This window comes from Cupressus sempervirens, chromosome 2 (genome assembly GCF_028749045.1).
Source record: "Cupressus sempervirens isolate cs-2001-9-10 chromosome 2, ASM2874904v1, whole genome shotgun sequence".
Lineage (NCBI taxonomy): Eukaryota > Viridiplantae > Streptophyta > Pinopsida > Cupressales > Cupressaceae > Cupressus > Cupressus sempervirens.
In genome coordinates, this window is record NC_143119.1 from 360,750,580 (window position 1) to 360,776,057 (window position 25,478).

Below are 25,478 nucleotides of genomic sequence, written 5' to 3' on the forward strand. Positions count from 1 at the left end.
AAAAACGAAGATTGTACCTCCAGCATCATACGCAGATGTGTATAATCAGGCGATGGATCTAGAAAGTGAACAAAAAAAAAGCAAGAAGAAGAAGCACAAATCGTCGGACTCGAACGATTCATCATTCAAAAGTAGCAGCAAGGACAAAGAATCAAGCAAGAAAGTTCGAGCATTGCAGAAAGATGTGCTATGGATGATGAAAGAATTTGAAAATTTGAAAAAGAATGCTTAGTAAAGGGGGAATTGTGGTGTACAGACTGTGAGGAGGGCCACATAAAGGGCTCCTGCCTGAAAAAACAATTTTGTGATATCTACCAGATTGCAGGACATTCCATAAAGGAATGCCCGTTCAATATGAAGTCAAAGGGACACCACCAAGTGTTACTGATGCAGGAAGTGTCTGCCAGAACAAACACAAACATCGATGCAACCTCAGGAGGAAATTGCAACAATAACCGACACGAAAGGGGTGGTAATAATAATAACAATAATAACAATGGAGGCCAAAGTCAAATACAGTATGACTCGAGTGGACGGCCAATGATTCAGTGTCATGCATGCAACCTCAGGGGGCACTTTGCCAGAGATTGAACCACGAAGGAGATGTCCCTGCTGTTATGCAGATAGTGTGGTCCGAGAGACCATGAAGATTCGAAATGCCCAAAGTACGGGGTGAATTTGTTAAGCATCAAAACATGTGATGAGGAAGCACTAGCCATTACGCGTGAGCACGCTAAGAAGGCAAAGTACCCTGATGTAGGGGAAGAAAAGAAGAGGTTGCAGCAAGCACGAACGGAGTTGGCAAAATAGATGGAAATGGGAAAGTTACAAGTAAAAGACACTACTGACACCTCGAAGAGGAACTTGGCTGAACAAAACATGATAAGGCAAGTAATGCAAATGGAAATTTCTATAAAATTAAATGACCACCTTCTTACAATACCTCAAATGCAAATAGCGATATTGAACATGACACCACTTCCAAAAGTAACGAAGGAAACAGGAAAGGATGGTAGTGGAACAATTGCAGCAGACCCAATGCTACTGGCACTCACAACAGGAAGACATTTGGCAGTGGTAGAGATGGGTATCCTGGGAACCGTACTTACAAACACAATTGTGGATGAAGGGTCAGTCGTGAACGTGTTACTAGAGGATATATGGAAAAAATTGGGACAACCTATGTTGTGGCCACCTAATTTCAGTTAGAGTTGATTAGCACGAAATCAAATTGTTGGGAACCCTGATGGCGCAGCCGGTAACTATTGGAATGCAACCATTTCTATTAGATTTTGTGGTTATTCCATTAAAGAAAAGGGTACGACATCATCCTTGGACAGGGCTAGCTAGTATAGGCGAAGGTGAAAGATGATTGGAAACGAAATACCCTGTCCATGGAATGCGGAGGCCGAAGATTTGTAATTGACTTGCACACAAATGGTAGGTGAGGAGGCAACTTCGTTAGATTCCAAAGGTGAAGGTGAAGGTGACGATGAAGGAAAGAAGAGAATGGAACCAAACGAAAGACTGTTGAGATTAGGAGGGTCGAATGATGACGACCTAGACTCGATGAACGGCCTACTCCACTGGCAAATGGAGGATTATGAGCTCCTTTCGAGTTGTAATATGTTAAGGGTTGACAAAGGTAAAAAATGAAAGAAAAATGAATGTTTGAAGGAATACAAAGAAGCGAAAGAAGGAAAGGTGGTTACAGCTGAAGCTGAAGGAAAGAACATACCATATGGCTAATAGAAAAGGAAGAACATATTGTACGAACCCAAAAAAAGGAAAGATTCCACCATACGATACATGGTGAACAGACTGCGTAGAAAGAAAAGGTTACAGTGCACCACAGATTTAGTAGAAAAGTGTCGATAGTAAGGAAAACACATTGTATGGTCTGCACAAGAAACAAAGAGGAAGGGCTTAATATAAACTGCAGCAGTACGGAGTGAAGGTTCTAGAATCAACAATACAGTTATTGACAGCAAGGAGTGGCAGCCAACGGAATTCATGGTACCAAGTTTAAAGATCGCAATTGAGAACAAATTGGGCAATATGAAAAGCCTGAGTGAGAGATTGTATAACTTAAATAGACTTGATGAGCAACGATTGCAAGCACAATGGGCCATGAAGGTTACACAGAATAGGCGTAAGGCACAACATGACAAGCACTTGAAGTTGAACAGATTTCAACCAAGCTAGTTAGTTTTGAAGTATAATGGGTGGAACGAAATCAGACCAGGAAAGTTCAAAGTGAAGTGGGTAGGACCATACAAGATACATGAAGTTGGTGATAGTGGGGCAATAAAATTATGGACGCTCGATAGGAAGGAAGTAACCGATGCAGTGAATGGGTCAAAGTTGAAAGTCTATCATGAAAGAAATAATGCACCTTCGTGGATGAGCACCTGAGAGAGTCTAAAAATAATAAATATTGGTGTATATATGTAAAATAAGTGCAAAGAATAATAAAGGATTAAAAAATTTCATAGTAGGCATAAGTAAGAATATGACAAAAGGCATCGGTCATTAGGAGCCTTATATTACAGTACCATATGGCCTAGAAAGACCAGGAAAGCAAGGAAACATTAATTCAGCATTATAGCAAGCAATAAACTAAGAAGAAAGTGCATATGATTCATCTGGTACAATCTACAGAAGAGGGAGAGAGTCGTACAGCAATATGTCAATGCACATGTGAAGCAACTTGAACCACCGAAAGGTCACGAATAGGAGGTCGCAAGACAACTGTACCGTACGGCCATGCAAAAAGAAAGAATTAGGCGCACCGTACAGCTATGACATCCTGAGTTGGGGGCTGTACAACAAGTTCACAGATCAGAGAAATGTGAATATCATGCAAATACAAACAGATGGGTGTAACGTACAACAAAATAAAAGGACTAAAGCACGCCATTCAGAAGACAAAAGAAGGATTTCGTACGGCAGTCAATGAGCAATGGAAGACCGTACAGACAACATATGCAATGTGGAAGACTGTACGGTATAAAGTATGGTGGAAGACAATAGAGGAAGCAACCCCGTACGGATAGAAGGAACGCAACCACGAGCACCGCAGGGAGAAGGCGAGTGTATAAAGCTTCAGAAGGGAATAAGATACAATCCTACGACCAATTGGAGATATATTAGACCACCATATGGCTTTTTGAAATGCAGAGCATACCAGAGTATGGCAAAAAGGTTCTAAAAGAAAATGACAACAAATCAAAATAGTTCATAATGAATAATGCATGGTGCCAAAGGGAAAGACATAAACAGGTAATGAAGAAAACATAAGCGGTTGGCAGCAAGAGTGTGGGATTGGAAGAAAATAACAAAAATGGTGTGTGGACTTTTGTGTGGGTTTGAGGGTGCTAATTTGGTCTTGCCGGCGAGACCCTTCTTTGTATCGCAACAGGGAGTGCGCCTGGGTCTCTACCCCAGGACCCCATGGGCCCTCAACCCCACTAGACCCTCAGTTAGTGCAGTTATTAGTCGTGGGAAGTGTGACCAGTTGATGAGACTTGGAGCTGCTGCAGGCATGGAGTTTTTGTATGCCAAAGGTGGAGAGGGCATTGGAGCAAGCCTTTCGAGAGGGGTGCTACACTTTGAGGCACTCGGAGTAAGTGATGGACTTGAGGCTGTCTTGGTGGATGCATAGAGAGCTCGAGAGGAGCTGACCATCCAATTGGAGGCAGTAGAGCAACACTTGGCTCAGCATACCTAAGAGTTGGAAGCAAAGAAGGTGGCATGGGTGGCTATCAAGGTTAGATTGACTAAGGAGACAGTATTGTGTTAGCAGAGGCTACAGATGCAACGTGCTTTGGAGACTAGTTTGGTGCAAGAATGGGAGGAATGTGATGTAATGTGACGGAAACAAATCTATCTTGTTATAGTTAGTCAGTTAATGTATTCCATTTTGTTAATCTATCTCGGATATTTTGTAATTGTTGTCCGGAGATGACTTTTCTTTTTGGGAGGGATGATTTTGTCAGTAAATTCTATATTGTAGCCAACGGGTAGAAGTGTAACCAAAAGGGCGCGTGATAGTTGAGTCACCCCTTCGAGAAAGCATATGTACACGTCCGAAAGGGACTTTGGATCATAATTGGAATCATCATAATCATATTGTAAGCATTGGATTGCATATTGCGTATATGAATAAAGTATTTATTCTGTGTTATATCTTACTGTACTACATGCAACAAGTATCCGTTTACCCTATACGATAAACAAGCGTCTACATTTTGTGTGCAATGAATATCTCATCACCTTCTTCATGTGTGTTGTACCAAACATGACTGTCATGTGTGTATTCAAATGATAAATGCTCATTGAAAATATACATAAAATAAGCTTCCCCTTCTATCAAACAATTGGTGCACATGCTTCATGTCTCTTGGGCTATGAGCTGCAACATTCCATGAGAGTGGCATGCCTTATCTGTGATTCCATATCTTGTTTATGATTCCATCATTCTCGAGTGTATACATGTCTTTGAGGAACATCCATCGCGTTGGTATAATGAAATATACTGCCTTGTTACTTTATCAAACAAGTCAGCAGCTTCACTTGGTAGAGTCTTGACAACTATTAATCACAAAATCCATCTAAACACCCACAATTGCATCTATTTTGCCAAATGTATACAAAATTTGCAATCATGATGAACACTCTTTAGTGTGGAATTTTGTCAAACAGTTCACGTGCCTTGCCATTCTTCTTATATTCTCTCAGCAAGTCATTGAGGTTTGCATGGCATGGTCTTAAGCCCATTCAAAACCCATTGTGAGAAGGGACTTAATGCATGCAGAAATATTGAGGTGGTGGTTGGCCATCAAAAATAGTGACTTCGCCAAAGCTTCTCAAGAAGCAAGTGAATACCTTTCACTCAATCTATCCAAATCAATTCAGCAGATGATGATGCTTTAGACCACTGGGTGTGATTGAAATAATTCAACTCAACCTTATCATGCTTGCTACTCAATTACGAGTGCTAGAACAAAGGTATCTACCGCCCCCGCAGGCAAGATGGAAGGAAAGCATGAGTATTCTATTCAATGAGAATCATATAAAGCAATATTTTTACCATGATTTGTATTTTCTAAAGGCATTATATCAAACAAATGAGACACAATGTCTTTTTTTTATCATAGTAGCAATAAAATGCCCCTATTCACACAAACTGCCCAAGCCATTAAAGGATATTTTGATTATCCATGCAACAAACTGGAGCTCATTCTTATTCAGGATATTCTTGTGTTGCAGTGGCCTACACCAACCTATTCATTGCTAATCAGAAGATGCTCCTTCTGCATGCGGACAGAATGGAAAGAATGGTGTGCGCGAGTTTATTTGTATATGATCTAAAGGTTTCGGATTTTGATTTAACACCTCTGTCATTTGAAGAGTCAAGGATACTCTCAATTATTTGGATCATCGTCGGTTTTCCCCAAAACTTCAAAGTCTTGCTCATATTGCCACCTTTTAATTTCTATCCTTCATCAATTTAAGCAGAGAGGTTAATAACCAAACCCAAAACACATGTTTTGGATTCCAATCTTAACCTTTTTTATTTTAGAGGTTAAGGTTAATGGTACAAAACACATTTTTGGAAAGGTTAACTCATTTTCAAATGAGAGGTTAAGATTTTGGCTCAAAACACGTAATCCAAACCCCAAACCTTAACCTTTTTTAAGGTTAAAGGTTAATGATGTGGATGAAAAACAAACATGTATTTTAGCACCTTCTATTAACCGATGATATCTTGAGACTCGGGCACCGGAATTCAAAAATTTGAAGTGCTGAGTGGAGCTAGAGGTAAGTCGATGGCATTAAGACCATAAAATCATTAAAAATGAAATCAATTATCGACTCTTTCAAGATTTGAAATAGGCACATTTGTAACTTGTTTTGACTCAAAATGGTAGAAATTTTGCAATTTTTGGAGTTATAGGAACCGAGGCAACACATTAGCAATTGTCTGTCATATTGCCATTATAATTCATTGCAATTATAATAGATTCAATTTATTTAGGGTCTCCAATACTTTGATATTTAAGAGAGATTCATATACATTGCTCATTTTAGAAAATATTGATGGAATATAAGGTTTATTTATAGAATTTCATTCTGATGTGACCTTGAGCTTGACCTCACATTATGAATGTCAGCTTAATCAAAAAATTAAATAAAATTTATAGATAGTAAGCATTCAATTTCTGAAATACAAAAAAAAAAATTCAATATGAACTGAGATTACCTCCATGTTTCCTGTGTCTGGTGCATTGCAGTTGAAAATTTGAGGAGCCCAAGCTGACCGTCCCATGACCTCACATAAGTATGAATATTCAAGATTTGAGAGACCAGCACCAAATAACCAACTATTGTGGTCATCCTTTGAAAACAACTTCTGTGCCCTTGCAGCACTGTCAACCTGCAATTCAAGAAGAGTGAAAATTACCTCTCAGGATAAAACTGGGAAATGACCATGGACTTTCTAACTTTTATCAGATTTTTCAGATATCTTGAGCATCAATTTTCCATAGAACTGGTCATCTATATAATTAATTACAAGCAAAATATTAACAGTGGCTCCTAACCCAGCCAATCAAAATGATTGTAACCAAGAAATCCAAGGAAAACATGAAATGGAAAAATTATTAAAGATATTCTATAATGCATCTAAAGGGAGAGATATAAGCTAACTGCATGCTATCTTAAAACGTTATCTAAGATTCATACTTACAGGTATCCACAGGTTCCAGAGACCTCGATCCTTTGCCATTTCTTTTAATTTTTCTTCTGCTGGGTGTATTGTCCACCGCTTGTCTGATTGAGCAAGCCTAACAAAATCTTTTTCTAATGGATAAATATGTTGCTCCATAAAACTAAGCAGCTTGCTTCTTAATTCTTGTACTCTTGCATTAGGAAGAAAACCATTTCCTCCAATAGGAATATCTTGAGTTTCTATAAATTTTTGTTGTATTGAGCTGTTTGTTTCCAATGACGCATTTCCTGTTTGCAAATTTTAGTCAAACATGATTGAAAGGGTGATTCAATTATAGCGAGACCATTTTAACATATTTCATAAGTTACGAATTGTCTCCTTCCATGGTATGATGAACTAATATATCTAGACTAAAGAGTTAAGTGTAAAGTGTGTTAGATTCAGAACATAACAAAAAAAGACATCAGCTATCGATTACAAAACGTTCAGTATCTGTACATATAAGCATTGCATTGTATTGATACAGATAAAGATTACATCTACTTCCACTGTAAAAGCAAAAAATACATGTAAAAATAAAATTAAATGCACAAGACAAACCTATAGGAATAGGAAAAATATATATGCGACCATTGAATGTAAAAGGCATCTTGACAACTTGTGAGCCAAAATTTACATCTCAATTTATATACTAATAACCATATCTGCAGGAAAAGAAACACGAGATCAAAAAAACATAAAACATGTTACACCAAAATGATGAAGGGGAAACAAGAACAAATAGAAAATTTAAGACATTTTACGCATGCATGGTCCATTCTCATTCAAATAAAACAATTTTGGCTTATGGACTACAACTGGGCTACAATCTGAGTTGACATTTTCAAGTCAAGCTTCAAGACACATCAAGACAAAAAATGAATTAGATTGCCATTTTTGAGTTCCCAAAATACATGACTATGAACCACATCTTACCACTAGAAAAATATATGCCCCAAGGACACATCACCTACATTTTTTGGCCCACTTCTCATAAAGAATATTTTGGGATGTGACCTTTTCACACCATAGACCCAGTGCAAATGGGGACCCTCTCTTTTTGCTTTGGTAGTAGATTAGTTGTCTTAGGTAGCCTTAATTTAGTTGCTATCGCGGAGCCTCCAAGCCACGTGCAATGAGTTTAAGCGAATTTGAAAACAGGTAATACCTGGTTAAGAGTCAAGTCAACAGAGACAAGTGGCGTGAGGATTGAGAAATCCACACTTGGCCAAGTTTTAAGAAAGAGAGTGCTTTAGCCAAACTCCACTAAGAAGGCTAAGAACCTGTCCGGATAGTGTGGAATCTGCACTACCCTTGCACACATTTATTAATAACACTCCTAACTTCTGACATTTGCTTCTAGTCAAGTCTGAGCTCCCGGTTGTGTCCCTTTATAAATATTGCCATTGAAGGTTGTAACTGAGGTTCTATACAATAAAAATCAGATGTAAAAGTGGTAAAAGGAAAATCCAAAGAAATATGAACCATGACTGAAATAGAAAATTATGCTTGTTGCTGTCATGAAGGTTTATAAGTAAAGTTTTTTTCATCCAGGCATCATGCCAAAATCACCTTGACAGTAAGCTTGTCCATGATCATCATTTTTCAAACTTAATGCAATTATCTCTTTGGTTTTGCTGGGCGATTATGGAAGGAGATGCTTGGAAAACCAAGGACCATGGCAAGATCAAGCTCAAGGACTTCAAGAAAGAATATACAAATGGCCAGCCATCCATCAAAGCGAGTAAACACATAGGTGGTTTGCGATCAAGGATAAGGTGACTTTTGAGTTCAAGATGGAGATCCATGGACAAGTTATGCAAGAAAATGATCAATGCCATATGAAGGAAGTTATCATCAACTTCAATTTCCTTCAAAAATTATAATGTCCCCATTTTAGCAGGCTCCTGCAGTTAGGCTAAGTCAGTTCATCATGGCGACCTTCATCATCTGGTAGTAGGTTTTTCTAGGTCTTTGTGGTGGACTTTCTATTTTTAGTAAGTCTATTTTTGAGGCACTTTCTATATTTAGCAATGCAGTGAAGGCACAGGCGGTTGATTGAGCATATTCGGGGAAGTTTATCTAATAAGTTATTTATGAGGTTTTTAATTATTTAAAAGACTATCTTATTTCATGTTATAAAATGGAATTGTGAATGTGAAGCCTCTTAAGTGAGAAGTGCCTTCATGAAGCCATGTACTTGGGAGTTATTTATTTAAAAGAATTAGATGGAAGCTTCTAATTAAAAGGTGTGTTGATGAAGCAACTTTAATGAAAGGTGTATTAGTGAAGCCAAGTTGCATTATTAAAAAAGAGGCTTCATGAAGCAAATAGATCGCCTCTTGTCTATTGCTTGATATTTTCCTTGCGAGGGTTTTGAAGTTGTGAAATTTTCTTGAGGACTTATTCCTCTTGGTTTGTGATTCAATTTGTTGCTGCTATGACAAATCGTATAATTGTTCAGGGTTTGGAAGAGCATTCAATTATGTGCTAAGGTATTCAGAAATGACTTGATTTCCTACAATCTGAGTGGGCGCCTTCTTTCTGTTATTACTGTACCTTGAAGGGAGAATTTAAGCTGTATTGTTTGGCATCGAATATTCTTGCACATTGAACGACATTGCTGCTGCATCTGGGACAGCGTATATCCCTGCAACTGGATGCCGATTATCTTCATTTTCCTAGTCGCTTCTTCTTGTGTTTGGGCGAAGCTTTGACTGCAGGTTTGGGCAGACTTTAGATGATATTGGAGCTGCATTTTATTTGGTTTCAAAGTCCCTAATCAAGCTTGTATTCCTAACACCAATTAAGGCAAATTCATGCTGCTGCTGCTGCTGCTGATGCCAATATTGGTGATTATGCAAATTGTGCATACTTGGGGGTGCCGATTTGTATGTGCTAGTGCACGCTACCTAGCTGAGCCATGTGAGGAATTTGGAGTTGTGATTCAACAATCAGAGACTGCAACCGAGCTTGGTCACAAGATTACCAGGTTCCTTATTTAATCATAAATTCCAATAATTGTTCCAGCACTAGTTTTTAATAAATCTTGAATTGCAAGTTGGTGACTATTTCAGAATTTGGCATACCAGTGCAAATTGTTTATTTTTATATTTCAGTATTTCATTCCACACATATATCAATTCAAAAATACAAAAAAAGCAAAAAACACAAAATTTCAAAAAATATCATCACATTATTTACTTAGCATAGTCAATGAGAGGCAGCTTGGGCTCATTATAGTGATATCAAAGTGGTTTCTTGCCAGCAAGTTGGAAATTGGGTTGTGTTATGGCTCGGAGATTTATTCTGGGTAGACATATACCCACAAAGTTCACACTTCACCTAGTGATGGAGAACTAGATATAATATGGGCGGCAGGGATGTTGACTATTCAGGAGACATAGGGTAAACATATGTTGGCACTGGTTTTTGAGATTGATAGAGAGGCCATAGAGACTTTTAGAGATTTGGCAGCTGGACAACACCATATTGTCGATGTGCTACAACAACTTTTTGACGCTCTGCAGCGTATTCCACTCCCTAGAGGACAAAGTAGGGATACAAGACAATTCTATCAGTTCACATAGGCCCCAAGTAGATGACAGGTCTAGTGCTTGTGACAAGATTAGAGCAGAAGACCAAGTCAGGATTGATGACAAGATCGACATGACTAGTTATATTGGAGCATATGATACGCCACAAAGGCCTGCAATTCTGAGACCTAAGGCAAATTCGATCAATATTGAGACCAACGTTGTACCTTTCGTGGATGATGTAGTAGCACACTTTGCTGAGTGGGATGCTCTTCTACAAGCCATTAAGAAAAACCTTAATTTTGATATAGATTTCTGACACAGAAGCGAGAGCATACTAGAGGTAGGCCTACACCTAAGAGACAGAGGCATAGGCAATCGCAATCAAATTTGTGAAAGGTAGCCAATAAGACGACTTTAGAGAACTTTGATGGCAGCGACAGGGTGACAACTCAAGCTTGGGTCCATAAGCTTGATACTTCTTTGCCAGTGTGTCCTATGACTAAGGAGGATGCCATTAGATTTATTGTGCTACATCCAAATGGAGTTGCTCATGATTGACGATATCATGGGTTGGCTTCTTTACATCATTATCAAATTGCTTCCTATTAGGAGTTCGTCGATAGATTAATGGAGCATTTTGATAGGAAGGATCCCAAGGTATATTTCTAAGAGTTAGCCTAGTTGAGGCAGACAAGTGGACAGGAGGCCTTCATCAATGAGTTCCAGAGGCTTTCAGTGATGGTGTATAATATGTCTGAAGAAAGGAGATTTATGCTCTTTATGGATGGACTAGTTGAGCCACTTAGGGGATGGGTTAAGTCCTTGGACCCACCTACTTTATAGGAGGTTATGAAGAAGGCGAGAGATCTTGAGTTATCTACATCTCAAGGCAAGTTTGCTTCAAAGCCTTCTACCTCTCCACCTATAGATGAGGAACAACCACTAGTGACTGATGAGAAACGGAAATCAGCTGGGAAGAGTGATGATTTGAGAAGAGTGTTGATGTGTCACCAAAGGATTTGAGGAGACAACTTTGCTTTTGGTGTAAAGGACCTTATGCTAAAGGGCACACCTGTTCATTGAAGCCTAAACAAGCAAAAAGCCGCAGTATGTGGATAAATTATGATGAGATTGAGACTGAATCCTCACAGCAACCTATTGGTTTAGATGGTGATGATCAGGATTTTAGTAACGAGCGCATACAGCTTCACAGTTGACCCCCACATACAGAATATCTACTAGGTGCAGAGTTTTCTTGGGCTTGAGTCTAATGTTTGGTTAGTTTAGTTGCTACAGAGAACGGGGGCAAGTTGGGACTTCTATTGAGTTGCTTCCTTGTCATGTTCCCATTTCTACATCATCAGTACAGGGTTTGAGTGAGTTTTACAAATAATGTTGTTTACTTTGATGGTGTTGTACTCATGGAGATTATTTTGTAATGATAGCATCATTGCGCGTGTTTTTATATGGGATCCTAATGAAGGTTGGAGTTCGATGTGTTTATGGATTGCTTGAGGACAAGCAATCTTGGTGAGGGAGGACTATAATGTCCCCATTTTAGTAGAATCCTACAATTAGGCTAAGTTAGTTCATCATAGCAACCCTCATGAGCTAGCAATAGGTTTCAAGGGTCTCTGTGGTGTACTTGCTATTTTTAGTAAGTCTATTTTGAGATGGTTTCTATATTTAGCAATGCAATGGAGGCACTGGCGATTGATCTTCACATGCAAGGGATTGAGCATATTTAAGGAAGTTTATATAAGTTATTTATGAGGTTTTTAATTATTAAAAGAACTTTATCTTATTTCATGTTATAAAATGGAATTGTGAATGTGAAGTCTCTCAAGTGAGCAATGTCTTCATGAAGCCATGTGCTTGGAAGTTATTTATTTTGAAGAATTAGATGTAAGCTTCTAAATTAAAGGTGTTGATGAAGCAACTTTAATGAAAGATGTACTGGCAAAGACAAGTTGCATTATAAAAAGGAGGCTTCATGAAGCAAATAGATCATCTCTTGTCTATTGCTTCATATTTTCCTTGTGAGAATTTTGAAGTTGTGAAATGTCCTTGAGGACTGGTTCCTCTTGGTTTGTGATTCTATTTGTTGTTGTTGTATAGCAAATTGAATAATTGTTCTAACTTTGGAAGAGCATTCAATTCTGTGCTGAGATATACAGAATTGAATTGATTTTCTACCATCTGATTAGGAGCCTTCCTTCTGTTATTATTGTACCTTGAAGGGTGAACTTAAGCTGTATTATTTGGCATTGAATATCCTTGCACATTGGATGCCATTGTTGTTGCATCTGGGATAGTCTATATACCTGCAACTGGACGTCGATTATCTTCATTTTCCTGGTTGCTTCTTCCAGTGTTTGGGCGACAATTTGACTGCGGATTTGGGTGGAGTTTAGATGATATTAGAGCCACATTTTATTTGGTTTAAAGTCCCTGATCGAACCTGTGTTCCTAACACTAATTAAGGTGAATTCATGCTGCTGCTACTAATGCCAATATTGGCAATTATATTTCTGCAAATTGTGCATACTTGGGTGTGTGGATTTGTATGTGCCTGCATATGCTACCTAGCTGGGCCACGTGAGGAATTTGGAGTTGTGGTTCAACAGTTAGAGACTGCAATTGAGCTTGGTCACACTATTACCAGGTGCCTTATTTAATTGTAAATTCAAATTATTGTTGCAGCACTAGTTTTTGATAAATATTGAAATGCAAGTTGATAAATATTTCGGAATTTGGCATACAGGAGCAAATTGTTTATTTTCATATTTCATTCAACACATATCTATTCAAAAATAAAAGCAAAAAACAGAAAATTTCAAAAAAATATCATCACATGATTCAGCATACTCAGTGACAGCCAACTTGGGCTCATTACAAAAATCCTAGTCCAATTTGACAGATTCAACTGGATGAAGCACCTACTTCAACTCTTCAAGTTCAAAAATATGTCAAAGACAAGGTTTCAAAGAGAAGGAGAATTTGTGAAGATAAAGCAATTGGGGAATATAAGCCATCACAATTGAACAAGGATTTGAAAATGTTTAGTATGAAGAGATATTTCCTCATCTCCAAGGGATTTATGAAGTATATAAAATAATTATATTGAGGTGGCACCCACTCACCTTCAACCAATTGAAAGGCTCCAGTTGCACGTGTCCAAGCACATTCAATCAAATCATGCCAAGTGCAGACATGGAGTGCACCCAATGTTCCTACCTAGCTGAAGTTTTGATAGGTCAACCAAAACAGTGTAGCTTTCTCATTTGCCCACAAGACGGTGCTTCATTGTAATTGGTCAAGCATTTAATGCTTGTAGCTGGTAATTCTACTAGGACTCTGCATAATTTTGGCCCTTGATCATGAATCAATCTGGGCCATCCATTGTAATTTGACAACTATAAAAGGTCAAGGCCTCCTCAATTGTAAGTCATCAGTTTTAGAGTATCGTAGGAGAGGACTTGTTGAAATTGTTTCTATAATGCCATCAAATAATTGCAGATTCATTGTTGGTCTTCATGGAGGGATTACTTGTGTTATTTAGGAGAATTGCATAGTATCTACATTTCCTTGCTTAGAGTGGGATTTTATTTCATGTTACTAGACGTAGAAATAGTTGAATGGAAGAAGTTATTGTTGGTGAATTTATAGCAAAACTAATATCCATAACTTTTAAGACTTGTTGGTTGTAAATATCAATGCAAGGTTAGTGTAAGAACCCCTGGTGGCTCCAACTCCAAATGCCCTAGTGACTAATAGATTTCTTTGGGTTTTGCAAAGATAGATCTCTTTATTTTATGTTTGGTTAGAGAACATATGCTCTTTTGAGTTTTATGAAAATATAATTTATCATGCATGAAATTCAAATTAATTTCGTAAATTAGGCACAAATTTCTCCTCTTATTTCAATTTGGGAAATAAATTACATTAAATGAGCAACTAATACCATGAGGAGTAAACTTATTGCAACTAGAAAAAACCAAGCAAGTGATCACAGCTTGAGATATTACCTTAAATTGATTGCAATTGTCTAAAAATTTAAAACCATAGAAGTCGATGAAGAAATAAGTCAGTGACATTCAAAAAACCCTCAAAAATGCTCTCTAACACCCTAATGTCACCTTTTGGTAACTCACTTGGCTTCTCTAAACCCTCCAGTTGGCTTTATTAGTCCATGTGTTGGCTGCATTTGGTATTATATGATGAATCTCCAACCTCTGCAAACAATCTGACATATACAGTTTGATTTCAAACCTTGTATGGGTGCAAGCCAATTCAATGTAGATATGTGCAATCTCCCTATGATCACCAACTAGCTCCTATAACATCACCAATACACCTAACCGAACATACCAAACTAAATTGAAATTGACTATAGGTGTCGTAGGAGTGAATATCTCAAAGGTAAGCAACTCGAAAGGTTGACAAAGCTTGCTTCCCAAAACTGCGCAAAGTGAATTGTCATACACATTGTCTAACACATGTGCGACCAAACTATTTATCTAAAAGGGGTCATACACAGGAAAGTCAAAAGTTAAACTGTAGGCATTCCTCTCTGTGTAAATTCCTGAAAAGCTCTTCTATGAGCTCTGATTGAGATCCCAATGCACTAAAAGGATCCCAAACTCTAAATAGAAGTCTGTCAATAACAACATCCTCAAACTTCTGTTGCTCAACTATGAACACAACTTTACCATTCCCGAAGTGGTGAACTAATCAATGGGACCCATCCAAGTTGCAATACTAACCCTGTCATTACTCGTGTTCCACTGTAAACTGAACTCACATACATCTTCTATATGGAGAGACAAACATCCTAACTGTCTGTAACGCTACCACTATGCCTATCCTCTGCAACGCTCCCATAGATGTGTTGACTCTACAAGTATTGCAACTTACAACTGTTGATCCCATCTATTGTAGATGGCAACTACTCATCCCCAAAGGATGGTACAACCTCAGAGCCAAACCGCACCAATGCATCATCAAATCTTGTGTGTGGATCAAAACAGTAGTGATGATTACTCCTCCCTATGTAGTCATGATAAAAGGTTCCCACCTCAGCCAAGCATTGATTGTCATAGCTTTGAATATAGCCTATGTCATTTGACTCATCACCAACAACTCTAGAAATGGATGTAACCACAGGAGAACCTAATGCAACATGCAGTTCTCCATTTCTCTCTACAGATGCGCTCATCCCAACTATATCATCTGCACTTGTAACTGTGACAAGTGCAGCCACATACTCAACCTGCTCACAGCCATAACCTGTGGACATAGGAACATCACCAATTGTTGCCATAGGAAACTGAATTGTGTATGCAGATGGTAAAACAAGTATCAAGCTCAGCTTTCACGAGTGATCAACATCAACCTCAAAAAGTGAATTGTTGTATGACAATGTTGTATTCATCTCGAACAGAGGACTGTCCATAAAGTGAACCTCAATGGATGGCTCAACTAGTACAGTAGAAACTATTGATATGACAGTATCTTCACACACTTTTTCTAAGGTAGTTGCATGTTTATCCCAAACCCAATCCTGGACCTATTACCAACCACTGAGTTTTCAGATCTATCTTCCAAGATCTGATTTGCAAAATCAGATTTGCTGTAGCATGAATTTGTATCATAAAATTCATATCTACAACCCAAATTTTGGGTGTCAAAACTAGGGAGCTTCTTCGATGGTAGTTGCATATCCATCCTAAACCCAATCCTGGGACCTATTCCCAAACACTGAGTTTCTAGATTTATTTTCCAAGCTCTGATTTGCAAAATTAGATTTTTGTGGCATGAATCTGCCATATCTTTTACACATGGAATGGCTACTATCTCATGAGTAGGCTCAACACTATGACTATTGTCATAAAAATCAGAACTATTTTCAGTGCTCAACACAACTTCTTCGGCGCTATTAATGTCTAGTTTATCCTCAAATTTCACCTTGTTTTTGTTTTGTAATGTAGACCACTTAATAATGGATGTCATATACCATACTAATCTGTCTATGGTTGTCGGGTGTGAAAGCAATTCACTCATCCTTTCTTGACTTTGTCTAAACTTCTCCTATTATTTCCTCATGACATTTGACTGCATCCACAAAATAATCATGCTGTTCAATTGTAACTGCAAACTAATATTCAAACTTGGCCGACAGGATTCCAGGAGAACCCCTCCTAATAAAATAGTATGCAATCACAAATACCATCATGCAAGTGTTGATCACTAACATGCGACCCTCAAAATTGACGTGCAAAAATCTAGGTAGTCTCAAAACTGCATACAACTGAAAATATCCAACATGCAACATGAAGTCCTTGACATACAACTGAATATTTTTTATTAACCCAATAGGATGGCAAGAACCCACAAAAATACCACTATAAAAACCCTGCTGGCTCTAACTCCAAACACCCTGATGATTGATAGATTTCTTCAGATTTCTGCAAAGATATATCTCTTTATTTTGTGCAAAATTTTACAATATATACTCTTCTGAATTTAATGAAAATATAAATAATTACCATGCATGAAATTCAAATTAACTTTAAAAACTAGGCACAAATATCTCTTCTTATTTCAATTGTGGAAATGAATTATATTAAATGAGAAACTAATATCATGAGAAGTTTATTGCAACAAGAAAAAACCTGGAAATCGATTGCAGCTTGAGACATTATCTTAAATTGATTGCAGCTGTCTGAAAATTAATAATGACAGATGTTGATGAAGAAATGAGTCAACAACATTCAAAAAACGCTCAAACATGCCCTCTAACACCCAAACAACACCTTCTAGTGACTCGCATGGCTGTTTTAAACCCTACAGTTGCCTTTATTACTCCACATGCTGGCTGCTATTCATATTATATGATAAATCTCCAACCTCTGCAAAAAAATTGACTTGTACACTTCAACTTCAAACCCTCATATGATTGCAATCCAATTAAATTCTCTTACATTTAAGCCCAATTAATAACCCTGAAATGAATCACCCAATTAGCAAATATTAGTGTGTCTTTCAACACCTCAAATGCTTGAAAACCTCTGAAGAATCTGTTGGTTCCCAAAAATGCAGATTAGAATCCTATGAATCTTGCCAAATCAATGGTGGGATATCCAACCAGTTATGGCCAACTTGACAAGACCGATCAATTCAACTCAAGTCTTTTACACTTCTAGCTCTACAGGCGGGTATACCTAATTTTGAATAAATCACTTAAGTCCGAGATAATTATAACAAATCAATTTGAATATGAATGCAATGAAAGTTTCCCAAATGGCAAGGATTAAACTTTATACTTGGAAATTATGAATTAAGAACAAAAGTAAACTATTATATAAATGTGAGAATGTTTTAAATAAAGAATAATTATTATGGATTATTACAACAGATGAATATATTAATTCTTCAAAGAAAAAATATGAAATAATTGCCAGCGTATGAATTGTGAATCATGAATAATATAAAGACCAGTGCCAAAATTGAAAGGGAAAGCAGAGTCAATATATTAAGTTACTACGTGCAACTTTATAAAGTCCTATGGACCTTAACCATAAACAATTTCATAATCAAGACGCGACAAATCAAATATATAGATGCAATTTTAAACTAGTCTAGAATGCACTTTAACTCCTATGGTTAGGAGACAAATCAGACACAAATTTGGAAACAATTAAATACATCACAATATCTACAATAACCATAATTCTAGTTTTAGGGTGGCCCCCTGCTAGGACAATACCGCCCCCCCACCTGCCCCCCACCCTATTAAAGCCAGTAAGTAAGGTAAGGTGTAAAAATTTTAGACTCTATGGCAAATCATAAATAAACACGCTTACTGGTTATGCTAGAAATGAAAATGCAATAAGTACACTCATTACTGATGATCGATCTACTACAATTCGATTCCACAATAGCATTATAAAAGTTTAGCTCGATGATCCAATATCCACGAGCTTAGTTCAAAATTCTATTTCTTTACCAATAAAAAGATAATGTATTGATAGTGCGTATATAGTATGCAAAAAAAATTAGGAAGTGTATATGAATCTGAATTGTGTTTACTCTTCATTTGTATCACATATTTATAAGCCATGAAAAGGTGCGTAAGTGAATGGATACATCCATTCGAGGAGCTAATCTCTCTCATAATTGGAACTACCTGACAATCTTAAACCTCACATCTTTAGCAACTAAATTATAATCCCAAATGTGCTTCAGGACTTATTATATATATTATAGATATAGTAAGCAAACGTATATCTTAGGAGTGTCCATTTCCTCATGCGACAATAAAAACAGTATTGATGCATCTTATGATATGGAGGTCATGTTCATTCACTGTGAGCGCTGAGAGTGGACACCATTACTGTAAAATTTCACACCCTCTTTGTTCACGAGTGTGGCAATGGTATTGTGCCAGGAAGACACTGTACATTATTCTATGTTCATGGTCTTGATATTAATTCATATGCTTGGTTTGTTTGCATAAAACTCCTTCTCCACTTGGTTCCAAAGTGGTCTTCTCCGCACAGAATCATTCCTTCAAGAGGATTAGACGTGCAATCCAAATTGCAAGAATTCCATAGGGAACACTTCTAAGCGCTTCCTCTTCATTATGTACCTGCAACAAACATACAACATTGTAAGATCTTTTGAATAAATAATGAATTAATAGAAAAACATAAAAAACTTCTCAAGACTGTCTCCGGTTCACCAACAAATCATTGAGTGCTAAGAAACAAGAAGGTATGGTTTCATTATTCCCATGATGTGCAGTCTTGCTTGTCCTCAAATATGATTTCCAAATAATAACAGTAAAGAGACTTGATTGTGCGGTGGGCATTTGCCATCATTAAGCCCGATAATCTAAAAATATTTATTCCCTGACAGAAATGAATGCTGGAAATCGGTCGGATGCATGGGCCTAAGTTTCAGAAAATAAGAAAAGACAGCATGATAACTGTTGCTGACTCTTCATACAATCATCGTATTGCATATTGATTTTGTTTCAAGAACCAGTGATCTTCATAACTCCAACACATAAGAAAAAAAATGACACATAATGATTTGCTTGTCTCTGAATTATGCCATTAGGATACTCTATATGACCTGAGTCCTCTCCATCGTATATCTCTTATACAGAATGTCACCAAGAAAAGAATTCGATATCCTAAGCCAGCTATTGGTCTTGACAAAATCAATTCGTGCTTGACATGTCCAGTATCCATGAGTGTGTGCAAACCAATTTCATCATTCCACTCCTGCGGCATGATACGAGAGTAATCTGAAGAATATCTATTTATACAGCATATGTTCTTGTCATGGAATTATTTTCTTTACTCGATTCATAGCTGTATTCCTCTTCTGCTTGTATTTGTTTTTGATATTAGGCATGAACTTGGAATATTTTCTTAGTATCATGGAGATCAATTTGATATGTTGTAACACAATATTCTCTCTTTATATAATTCTGCCTTTGCTCGATGCCTGAGAATTCCTTTTCTGTGAGCCAAAGACCAACATCTTTCACCATATCAAAGAATCGCTCTTGTAGCTCTTGAGATTCCAACAATCCCAATTTCTTTAATATTAACAAGTGCCAAATTAACAATGATTACAAAAGCCTTTATAACTGATACTGGCTGATGGTCTTCTACCTCCTTGAGCATATCTAGGCACGTGGCTGGCCCAGGAGATGAATGATTAAAAACATTTCTAATAACAACAGGAAATATTGTACTTATTACTGGAATCATTGTTATTAGTTAGACCTTGCCTGCATGCATTCACTTGGTTCAGTATAGCTGTTGTGTCAATTTGTGCAATATTCAGAATGTCTGGATTTCAATCTGAAAAAAATTATACATGCTAAATTAATAGACATTACATCTATCTGAATCGATACAAACCCTTTCCAATCCCCCATTCTATGTGTCAAGAAGCAGGCTGGGAGCTTGTATCTGTGGAACTACAGATCTTTATTATCCTGAGTGACAACTTCCTTTTGTGTGCACAATCAAAACGGGTGGCTTCATTTTACACATGTTCCTCAAACTCTTTCATATATGTAACATACTTCAGTCAAGAAAACATGTGGAATAAATCATTTTATTTGCATCTTCAAACACCAATCAGGCTAATATAATCTCAGTCTCTTTCACAGGCAAAATCTTATCTTTTATACATATAGTTCTATGCTACAAATTCTGCCCGATTATACTATGCTGTTTGAAGTCATTATTACCTTCTCAAGAGGACTTAACATTTATGACAAAAGTCTTTCCATTATGGACATATTCCTTGCAACCATATCACTTGGGATATATCCACTCTCATCCAACTATACCTCATTAAACCTCCCCATCAGAGGATAGTCCACTGACACAATTATTTAAAGCTGTATCTGTACAATCCACATTACAGTTCCTATCGCATTCTCTTCGATGCATAATCCTTTAGGGTAATTAGAGATTACTACATGAAAACCAAGCAGTTTTATCCATAGAATAACACATAGTTTGAATGGTTTAAACTAGCAGCACTACTGAATGAAAATAATGATATGAAGCTTAAAAATAAATCTTAAGGACAAGAAAAAAGATTCACAATTGATTAGATAAAAAATTCATCCTATGAATGAAAAGAAAAAAATAAATGGAGGTCTTAATCTTGTGAAAAGTTGGGGCTCCACCAGAATCCACCTTCTCCAAAGTGCAAAAAACACTGATGCAGAATGCACCAATTCCCAACTACAAATACCAACCAAGACAAAAACAATGATCACATGAATGCCTTCCATGTTCTTCAAAAGGCTTTTATATATTCTCCATTACGTTCAATCAGGATGCTTCTTGGACAAGTCACTTCAATAACTTATTTCATGGCAATGAGTTGACTTTAATATCTCCTTGGGGTGGGCACCCTATTGATCTAATTAATTATTGCACTTTAACGAAAACTTGACCCCATTAACTTTATAACTTTATTATAAACTCTTTATAACATATTATTAATAAAGTTTATCTTCATTAATAATTAAATCATATGAAGTCAAACTACACAATCTCCTCTAAAAAAGCAGCTATAACTCTAGATATATACTGCCAATGCTAGACATCCAAGTCCCCTGCCAAAAATAGCAAGTATACGAAACTGACTTACTATAAATAGTAAGTCTCTGAATAACAGCACAAGCCAAGGATACCAAATCACAATACTTCCACAAGCCTATTCAAGTGCTCTGCTAAAGATAGAGATCCTGAGTTTCCTAAAATAGACACTGAGTTTTCTAAAATAGATTATAGTAAGTGTGCCAAATTGAACCAAATAGGAGAGTAATCCAAAACTCTCCTATCGTCTAAAATGGGAACAGACCTTCGATTCTGCAAACTGAGACCCCCTAATCATTTGACTTAGCCTATGAAGCTGACTAATAGGCTAATCCTGTAAAGTTTACTTACAGATTTCCTTTTCGCTGCTGAATTATGTATATTCCCTGCAGGTACAATCAAGGCCAATGAAGTATACAAGTGTTGCACAATATAGATAAAGCTCAATGCAAATGATGATAAATATTTATTCAAGATCGGCACCTATATTGCCTTTGATCTGCACACATTAATCAATTTCTATGTTGCAATATCAGGCGGCATATACTATATATATGATTTTGGACGGGTACATGGGTGAATGGGCATGTCTCCAAATGGATACATGCCCATTCACTGATGTACCAGTTCGATGGAATGGTCACACCCGATGATTAGTCATAAAAAGAACTAATGCCATTAAGACTTTAACTAAGTCTTTTGCAATAGATAACAATCAATATGAATACGATTGTTTACTGAATTCAAATCTGTGATATTACTTCAATAATATTATGCATCAGCAGTTCTGAATGCTGCGATCTCTATTAAGAATATTCAGACTATATTCATGTACATATACATATTGGTATTCTACATATCAACATGTATATATACATGAGTATGGTCTCATGTCATCAGTGAAATTTTTTGAACCAAAGCTATTTGTCTCAAAACTCCCTCTTAGCTAGGGAAGACAAAGTGCGTATGAATTTTCGCATTATAAGAAGTAATATCCTCAACATATATATATATCAAGTCTCATGATATTCTTTTTATTTATGGTGAGTATAAAGATATCAAGTCACATGATATGCACCATACCAATTCATGGTACATCCCTCTTAGCTAGGGAAGACAAAGTGCGTATGAATTTTCTCATTATAAGAAGTAATATCCTCAACATATATATATATATATATCAAGTCTCATGATATTCTTTTTATTTATGGTGAGTATAAAGATATCAAGTCACATGATATGCACCATACCAATTCATGGTACATCCATAGATATTAAGTCACATAATATCCACCATGAATTTGAAAATATTGATCTTCAACAGATATCAAGTCACATGATATCCATCAACATGCTCTTTTAACTAACATGATCTTTCCTTAAATATCAAGTCGCATGATATTCATCATGATAGTAATCTAATAATAATAAAGTCGTCACCTTATATTATTAGAATCAATATTTCATTATAAAAGATTATCTCCTTAAATAATGAACATAGGGTAGGCCCATGAGTCATAGAGTCACACATATGACAAAAGAGTTTACACTTTAAACATCTTTATTTCATTAATATAAATTTTACAAAGTTCAGACTCAATCTCATAAACTTACATTTCAATCAAGCCAAGTTTCTTTTTGAAATGATCAACTTTCACTTTAGGGAGAGCCTTGGTGAGAATGTCAGTAGTTTGATCACTTGGCTTAATATATTCTAATTGAATACCTCTTCTTTCCACCATGTCTATCACGTAGAGGTAAGGAATCTCTATATGCCTAGATCTATAATCAAATACCGGATTCACAGATAACTTGATAAACCTTTGATTATCACAATGAATCATAGTAGGTTTCAAAGGTTCACCAAACAACTTTGAAAGCAACTTCCGAAGCCACATTGCATCTCGAGCTCCTATAGCTGTTGCAATATACTTTGCCTCAGTAGAACTTCGAGCAACAGAAGCTTGCTTTCTACATATCCAGGAGATCATAGCTGATCCTAAACTAAAGCAGCATCCTGATGTGCTTTTTCGGTCTTTTACACTTCCGGCCCAATCAGAATTTGGTATATCAATGTAATTCCAAATTGGTATTCTCATATTGAAGTTCATACCCAATAGTACCTTGAAGATACTTCAATATATGCTTCAAAGCAACAAGATGAACCTCATAAGGTTCACATGAACTGACTTATTGCATTCACTGCATAGCAAATATTAGTCGAGTATTTACAAGATACATCAAGGACCTAATTATTTGTCTGTATAAGGTGGCATCAACTAGTTTGGATTCAGCACTTGCTTCCTTTAGCTTGTGAAGACTCGTTTCCAAAGGTGTAAACATGGGTCGACAATCCCACATTCCAAATATTTTCAAAATATCAATAGTGTACTTCTTTTGATGTAGAAAAATATTACCAGACTTCTAATGTACTTCCAAAACAAGAAAGTAATGGAGAATTCCTAAATCCTTCATTTTGAATTTAGAAGCAAAATCATTCATACATTGATTAAAAAGGTGTTCTTCCCATGTAATCAAAAGATCATCAACATAAAGAATTGGAAGTAACATATCACCTTTAGTTACTTTGAAGTAGAGATTTGGATCAGCCACATTCTTGGTGAATCCAAGACTTAAAAGGTATTTGTCAGTCCTTTCATACCAGGCTCGAGGAGCCTGTTTGAGTCCATATAGAGTCTTCTTCAATTTACACACATAAGAAGCAGCATCATTGTTTACCGTACTGGTAAAGAAATCAACGCATACAGACAATGAAACAGAATAGCAAAATTATATTCTTATTCGCATACGCCAGACATTACATACAGGGCATATCATATCACAAGATGCATTACAATGATCCCAGACGAGATATAAATACTACCATCGAACCTTCCCGAAGGAGTCCGTCGGCCACAAATATTCTATCCGCTACAAACTATTTACCGACGACGTCGGCTACAGAATACAGAAACACCGCCGGACATCACCCCGTCGGCTACAGAATACAGAAACACCGCCGGACATTACCCCGTCGGCTACAGAATACAAAACACCGACGACCATCATTTTGTCGGCTACAGAAACACCACCGGAACCATCCAGTCGGCTGACAATCATGAGTTACAAATTCTTCTGGCTATTCCAAGTATACTTCTTCCTCTATCTTTTCATTAAAAAAAGCAGTTTTAACATCCATTTGATGGATTTTCCAACCTTTGGTTGTCGCAATGGCTATTACAGCTCTAACAAAAGTGTACCCAGCAACTGGTGCAAATGTATCTTCAAAATCAATTCCTTCCTTTTGAGAAAAAACTCTAGCCACAAAACGAGCTTTATGTTTTTCAATGCTGCCATATGCCGCATACTTAACTTTCAAGAGCCATTTTGAAGACACAACAGATTTTTCTTTAGGTCTTGGAACTATGCCCCAAACATCATTTTTTAGTATAGACTCATATTCTTCCACCATGGTGTCCTTCCAAGCTTGATGTTTAAGTTCTTCAAAAGTGCTAGAAGGTTCAGGATTCAAGCTCTCACATACGAAAGCATTATATGTCAATTTTCTAGGACTCTTGCTTTCTCAAAAGGATCCTGAAGGGGCTGCAAATCCATCTCCTTCCTGTATGATTTTCCTTGCCCAAAGTGGCCTCTCTTCTTGAGTCTCTGGAAGGATTTCAGTTTCAGTTGTGGTCTCTTCAAGAAACTCCCTCTTAAGCTTGGGAGCAGGAGTCTCTTTTGGAGATACGTCAAATGTATCTAGTTCATTAGTGATTTTGGCTCTTCTGAAAGCAATGTCTTCCTCAAAGATGACATCTCAACTTAGTTCTATTTGTTTCTGTCCAGGAATGTAGACTCTGCATCCTTTTACTGTTTCACTAAAACCAATGAGAATACCCTTTCTTCTAGAAGGTTCTAAATTAGTTCGTTTCTCCTTAGGTACATGAACATATATAGGACATCCAAATATCCTTAGGTGACTGATGTCAAGTTTCTTTCCAGAAAATGCTTCCTCAAGAGTCGTATTGT

The 25,478-nt window shown here is 37.0% G+C and overlaps 1 protein-coding gene across 3 annotated transcripts in view; it reads right to left on the reverse strand.

Moving 5' to 3' along the window:
• The window catches only part of IBR3 (acyl-CoA dehydrogenase-like protein), a 403,438-nt gene that overhangs the window by 197,189 nt on the left and 180,771 nt on the right, over positions 1-25,478 (reverse strand). For all 3 annotated transcript variants that reach the window (XM_089813746.1, XM_089813745.1, XM_089813744.1), the window contains exons 11-12: positions 6,752-7,020; positions 6,266-6,439 (exon numbers count right to left, since the gene is read on the reverse strand). In XM_089813746.1, coding sequence (XP_089669872.1) covers positions 6,266-6,439; positions 6,752-7,020 — 443 coding nt within the window. The remainder of the gene's footprint in view (positions 1-6,265; positions 6,440-6,751; positions 7,021-25,478) is intronic.